Source organism: Primulina tabacum, chromosome 13 (genome assembly GCF_025594145.1).
Source record: "Primulina tabacum isolate GXHZ01 chromosome 13, ASM2559414v2, whole genome shotgun sequence".
In the NCBI taxonomy this organism is placed as follows: Eukaryota; Viridiplantae; Streptophyta; class Magnoliopsida; order Lamiales; family Gesneriaceae; genus Primulina; species Primulina tabacum.
In genome coordinates, this window is record NC_134562.1 from 27,908,906 (window position 1) to 27,915,596 (window position 6,691).

Consider the following 6,691-nt stretch of genomic DNA (forward strand, 5'->3'; position numbering starts at 1 on the left):
TCAATGGGTGATTGCACTAACCTCTCCCGGATGAATGTGGCCACTTTTTGGTTCAAGGTGCTCACTCGAGATTTATGCTGAAATGGAGTGATTTTGGCTGTATGAGTTCCTCCACAATTGGTGCACTTCCACAATGCATGGTCTTCACATTCTCCCCTCCTTAATGTAAGTTTCGTCCTCGAAACTTGGATTATCTTGTCCTTCGAAAAGGTAAGGGTAATGGTTTCTCATTTCTCTTCGAGTTCCCAAGTGGCTTCTCTTTCGGTGTGATTGGACCATTGTACTTTGACGTATGGAATAGTTCGTCGTCTTAGCACTTGGTCTTTGGCATCCACAATTCTGATCGGGACTTCCTTATAAGTAAGGCCTTCATTCAAGTCTCCCCCGATTAGGAGTGGTTCAGCTTCGAGGATGTGGCTTGGATCCGAAACATATCTTCTTAGTTGTGACACATGGAAAACATTATGGATTCTAGACATACTCGGTGGGAGTGCCAATCTGTATGCAAGTGTACCCACTTTCCCTAGAATTTCAGAAGGTCCAACATATCTAGGGTTCAGTTTCCCGGGTTTGTTGAATCGAACCACACCTTTCATTGGTGATACTTTCAAGTATGCTTTATCTCCCGCTATGAATTCCACTGGTCTTCTTTTCAAATTAGCCCAACTTTTCTGTCGGTCTTGTGCCACTTTAAGTCTCTCCTTGATTATAGTGATTTTATCCACTGTTTCTTGGATCAATTCGGGTCCAGTGATGGCCTTTTCTCCTACTTCATCCCAATATAGTGGTGACCGACATTTTCGCCCATATAGAGCTTCATACGGCGCCATTCCGATGCTGCTGTGAAAACTGTTATTGTAAGCAAACTCAATCAAAGGAAAATGTTCACTCCAATTACCGCTAAAGTCTAGGACACACGCTCTCAGCATGTCTTCTAAAGTTTGAATTGTCCTCTCTGTTTGACCATCGGTCTGAGGGTGGTAGGCCGTACTGAGGGTGACCTTGGTTCCCATGGTTTGTTGAAAACTCTTCCAAAAACGAGATACAAACCTCGGGTCTCTGTCTGACAAGATGCTGGCTGGAACCCCATGTAATCGTACGATGTTATTCATGTACAATGTGGCTAGCTTGTCCAAATTATAGTTCATGCAGACTGATAAGAAATGCGCAGATTTTGTGAGTCTATCTACGATTACCCAGATGCCATCATGGCTTTGTCTAGACTTTGGTAACCCAACCACAAAGTCCATGGAGATATGTTCCCATTTCCATTCTGGCAATTTCTAGAGGTTGAAGAAGTCCTCCAGGTCTTTGGTGCTCTGCTTTGACCTGTTGGCACACAAGACATTTGGAAACAAATATCGCAACATCCTTTTTCATTCAACTCCACCTGAAATTCTTCTTTAAGTCTCTGTACATCTTGGTACTGCCAGGATGGACTGAAAATTCCGACTTATGTGCTTCTGACATTACTTCTTGTCGAAGGTTATCTATGTCTGGTACACACAATCGTCCTTTCATCCAAAGGACTCCTTTGTCGTCGATCTGAGTATCTTGAGACTTTGCTTCCTTGGCTTGTTCCTTAAGTTTTACTAGAACTGGGTCTCGATCCTGGTTCAACTTGACGATTTCTCGCAGACATGGTTGAGCGGAGAGTGCAGCTAAGGTAACCTTACTCATATTCCTCCGACTCAAAGCATCAGCTACTTTGTTTGCCTTACCTGGATGGTAGCTTATGGTCAAGTCATAATCCTTCAACAGCTCAATCCATCGCCTTTGTCTCATATTTAATTCCTTTTGGGTGAACAAGTATTTGAGGCTCTGGTGGTCCGTGAAGATTTTGCACTTGGAGCCATAGAGATAATGTCTCCATATCTTCAAAGCAAAGACGACTGCTGCGAGTTCGAGGTCGTGAGTGGGATAATTTCGTTCATGCGGCTTCAACTGCCTTGATGCATAGGTAATCACTCTTCCTTCTTGCATGAGTACACATCCCAACCCTTCCTTCGATGCGTCACTGTAGATGGTGAAATCCTTATCTTCAGTGGGCAAGACTAACACTGGTGTAGACGCGAGCTTTTCTTTCAATGTCTGAAAACTTTTCTCGCAGTTGTCATCCCAAATGAATTTAGAATTCTTTTGAGTAAGCCTTGTTAATGGTACAGCTATGGAAGAGAATCCTTCAACGAATTTCCTGTAATAGCCTGCCAATCCAAGAAAGCTTCTAATGTCTGTGGCGTTTCTCGGTTTCGACCAATCTAGAATTGACTCCACTTTCTTTGGATCCACTGATACTCCTGCTTCCGATATCACATGCCCTAAAAAGGATACACTGTTTAGCCAGAATTCGCATTTCTTGAACTTGGCATAGAGTTCTTTCTCCCTTAAGGTTTGTAGAGTGAGGCGGAGATGCTCTTCGTGATCTTCTTTGCTAGGAGAGTAGACAAGGATGTCATCAATGAATACCACTATGAACCGATCCAGGAACGGCTTGAATACTCTGTTCATTAGGTCCATAAAGGCTGCTGGTGCGTTTGTCAGACCAAAAGGCATCACCGTGAATTCGTAGTGTCCATACCTTGTCCGAAAGGCCGTCTTTGGGATGTCTTCAGCCCTGACCTTCAATTGGTGGTAGCCCGTTCTCAAATCCAATTTGGAAAATATTGTGGCTCCCTTAAGCTGATCGAACAGGTCATCTATTCTCGGAAGAGGGTACTTGTTCTTGATAGTGATCTTATTCAATTCCCTATAGTCAATGCACAGTCTCATGCTCCCATCTTTCTTCTTGACAAAAAGTACTGGAGCTCCCCATGGAGACGCACTTGGTCGAATATGCTTTTTGTCTAACAATTCTTGAAGTTGCTCCTTTAGCTCCTTAAGTTCAGCTGGTGCCATTCTGTACGGTACCTTGGAGATGGGTGCCGCTCCGGGCACTAAATTGATTTCGAACTCAATTTCACGATCTGGGACTGTCCCTGGTAGTTCCTCTGGAAAGACGTCTGAGAATTCTCGCACGATAGGGATATCCTCTGGTTTAAGTTCACTCTCCTCCTTCACTACGTTAACCATAGCTAGATAGATATCTTCTCCAGATTTCATGGCTTTCCATGCTTGGGATGCGGAAAGAAGTGACTTCCGTTTCTTGGATTTGCCATGATACACGACCTCTTTTTGGTTCGGGGTTCGGAGCCTAACACTCTTTCCCTTGCAATCTACCATCGCATTGTTTCTTGCTAACCAATCCATTCCTAAGATGATATCGAACTCCACCATGTTTAGTTGTATCAATTCTGCTTGGAATAGGTGCTCATTGATACAGATTTTACACTTTCGGTGCACTCTATGCGTTTCGATTGTCTTACTAGTAGGAGTTGCTACTCTAAATGGTTCGACTAGTAATTCAGGTGTAAGCCTTAGTTTCTTAGTGAACCTTTTAGATATAAATGAATGAGTAGCACCACTGTCAAACAAAACATAAGCTGGCATTTCATTGACAAAAATGGTACCTGCCACGACATCGTTTGCATCATCTGCTTCTTCTTGAGTTATTGCAAACACACGAGCGTTGGGCTTATTCTCCCTTGGCTTGTTGAGGTTAGCATCAGCATTAGGCTTGGTACTTCTCTTCAATGGCTCGGGGCAGTTAGCAATTCGATGCCCTAATTTCCCACAATTGAAACATGCTCCCGTCTGTCGGTGGCATTCTCCAGAATGACGATTATTACATTTGGGGCACATCTTTGGTTCTTGGTAAGTTGGGTGGGACGAAGCACCTTTGAAGGGTCCACTGGACTGATTCGGCCTCTTGAATGGTGGCTTCCCTTGAGATGACTGTCCAGTAAGAGGTCGCTTATTCTTGTTCTCGTTCTCCCGACGCTTGATATCCGTCTCAGCTCTTATCGCTGCTCCCATTAAATCAGCAAAGCTTGTAGGTTGGTAAACTGCTAAGGATGACTGGATACGGCTGATCAAACCCTTCTTGTATCTGTGCATCTTTAGAACTTCATCTGCCATGATTGTCGGGGCATAAGTTCCAAGGTCATTGAATTGGGAGGTGTAATCTACCAATGACATGTCTAGAGTTTGCGAGAAGTTCTCAAACTCGCTCAGTTTCTGAAGTCTGACTTCTGCTGAGAAATACTGTTTGAGAAAGACATCTCTGAATTGTTGCCAAGTGATTGCTCCGGCGGCTGTCAGGGTAGGTGAGACGGTTTCCCACCACTTGCTTGCCTTATCCTCCAGGAATGGCACTATCACCTCTACCTTAAGTGTCTCAGGTATCTCTAGCAATCGCAGTTGGGTTTCCACGCTTTTCAACCAACTCTGGCTACTCTCAGGGTCGGCGTCTCCCTTGAACACTGGGCAACGGTTCTTACGAAGGGACTCATAATGATACTTGATCCCATTCTGTGCCGGTGGTGGTTGTGGCTGCTGATTACCGTTACCATTGGGGTTTCCCAAACCCTGGATAGTTGTTGCCACTATGGTGGCTATAGCCATTAAATCTACTTGGCTCAGGCCCACTCTGGGAGGTGGATTGCCGTCAGCATTCGGATCTTCCTCATTGTTGTTGCGGTTGTTAACGTTTGCGTATCGCGGGTTGCGATTGTTTCGGGGAGGTCTTCCGGCCATCTCCTACAAGCGTACAAGTTTCTAAGATATTTGTTGCACAAACTGATAGAATTCATTGAATAATTTGTGCGAAAATAAATTGACGCCAACAAGTAATCGAAATAACAACTTTTATTGATTTCTCAAATAAACATAAACAACTGAATGGGGATTTACTGGAATAGCAACAACGGAAATAAACTAAAAATGGTTCACTAAAATATTCTAATCTGCTATCTCTCCATTCCCCACGGCTACGTCAGGTGGGGCTTCTTCCTCCTCGGAATCCTCCTCCGGCACATCCGGGTCTAAAAACTCTGCCAGCTGCATCTGCAGGTCTTGATTCTCCGATTCTAATTCAGCAATCTATTCCCTATGAGTCAGAATCTTCCCTATCGCATTGTCCAACTCATTCTTTGCACGCGCGCAGTTTGCTTGATCCTTCTGGATGAGTGCCTTTTCTCTTGCCTTCCTTTCGTCTATCTCCTTTGATAGCCTTTGGTTATTTTCTGACAATTGCATGACCACCTTCCAGGACTCTTCCATTCTCTCCTTATCTCTTACCCGTGCGTGACGAGCTTCAGCCAATTCTACGGTACGTCGGTCCAATTCATCCATAGCTTGTTTGGTTTGGCCCCTCGTCAGTTGTAATGACTCTCGCAGTTCGCCGTTATCTTCATTAACGAGTTGGAACATCTCATATACCTGATCGATCCTCTTTTCTGCTGCCAATAGCTTGGTAGTCAGATCCTCCACTTGCTTCCTCCTCTCCAGATTGCTAGCTCTCAGCCTCCTAACCGTTCTATCGTGGCGTGCTAGAGCCAAATCATCTAAACGTATAGGAGACTGAGCGCGCGGGCGAGGTCGGGGACTGTCTAGCTGGAACATCTCTCTATGAGTAATAGAAGCTACACTCTTAAGGGCAGTTAAACGTATGCGAGCCATTTCCTGGAAAAAGAGAAATGCTCAGAATATCAAAAATAGGCCAGAATAAAATATCAGAGTCATATAGAGTCAAATAAAGGAAAATAAATAAAACTTTTCGAAAATTTCCAAAAATGGAAAGTTTCGGGATAGACATATGGATTCGAAGCACATGTCCAGAGGATTCCAGAACAGTTGACGGAATCGAATTCGGAGTTTCCTACGAAAAGTTATAGGAGTTACAAAACTTTCCTAAAACGGCAAAATCGAGGTTTCGGAGGCCTAAACGAAGGAATTTCGCGATTTCGCGCTGTAGCTCCTGATTAGGGTGGGGAGTCTTGATCGTTGGGCCGTTTCGGAGGGGATAGCATTGGCCGATTTATAAAATTCCACCGAAAATATTTCCGAAGATTTTCTTCCCCAACCGGATTATGAACCTGGCGGCTCTGATACCACTTAAATGTCACGCCCCGAGACCGGGTTATGACACCGGCGTTGTTTAACAACCACACGATCGAAAAACAACTAGCCTCGTAGTACATCATAAACCGAAACCAGTTTATTATCATAAATTTCCCAAAAGTTCACTGTCTTTACAACTCAAAAGAAATAGAAACATGCGGAAGCGTAAATACACGATACTGAAATCATAAGACAGAATAATCGACGGGTCCCGAATTAGACTGCTTCATCACCATCCCCAAAAGTAGTCTTGCTCCTCATCCTCAATTTGATTCTCATTCTTATCTGGGTGGGAAAGTAAGGGGTGAGTATTTTGGAGAAATACTCAGTAAATGGGGGCCGATCGCGCATGACCATTATCGAGGATATACATAGGAATAAATTATCAAAATTTCAATATTAAGCATGTTGAATCAAATACTAACACAAATACGAATATAGCACTGGAAATCATCTCATTTTCTATGGTTTTACTGATCAGTCCCCTATATGTTACTCCTCTAAGGGGCGAGGCCAAAGGAACGGTTATTATAACCCACCGCATCAGGGCCTAAACAAAGTATATCAAAGTTCGGAATTTCCTTTACCATTTCTAAATCGAGTCATTACAGTGCATTTCAAAAAAATTCAAACATGCTTTCACATATTTAACTGATATCGAACAAAGAACAATTCAAGGGATTTCAATACCAAA

At 43.6% G+C, this 6,691-nt stretch overlaps 1 protein-coding gene across 1 annotated transcript; it reads right to left on the minus strand.

Annotated features, from left to right (window-relative positions):
- Window positions 1-471: 471 nt before the first annotated feature.
- On the minus strand, window positions 472-4,632 carry LOC142521973 (uncharacterized). Its single transcript, XM_075625145.1, has 4 exons — window positions 1,847-4,632; window positions 1,508-1,732; window positions 606-849; window positions 472-498 (listed from the first exon to the last, which is right to left on the minus strand). Exons 1-4 carry the CDS (start codon window positions 4,630-4,632, stop codon window positions 472-474), a joined length of 3,282 nt encoding a protein of 1,093 aa, XP_075481260.1.
- Window positions 4,633-6,691: the final 2,059 nt, after the last annotated feature.

What these genes read in the sequence shown, in the direction of transcription:
- LOC142521973 (XM_075625145.1), bottom strand. Translation starts at nt 4,632, where the DNA reads ATGGCCGGAAGACCTCCCCGAAACAATCGCAACCCGCGATACGCAAAC. An exon ending in CTTTGGATGAAAGGACGATT is followed by an intron (nt 850 to 1,507) that starts GTGTGTACCAGA and finishes TTACAATAACAG; the next exon opens with TTTTCACAGCAGCATCGGAA. An exon ending in GAGATAAAGCATACTTGAAA is followed by an intron (nt 499 to 605) that starts GTATCACCAATG and finishes ACTTGCATACAG; the next exon opens with ATTGGCACTCCCACCGAGTA.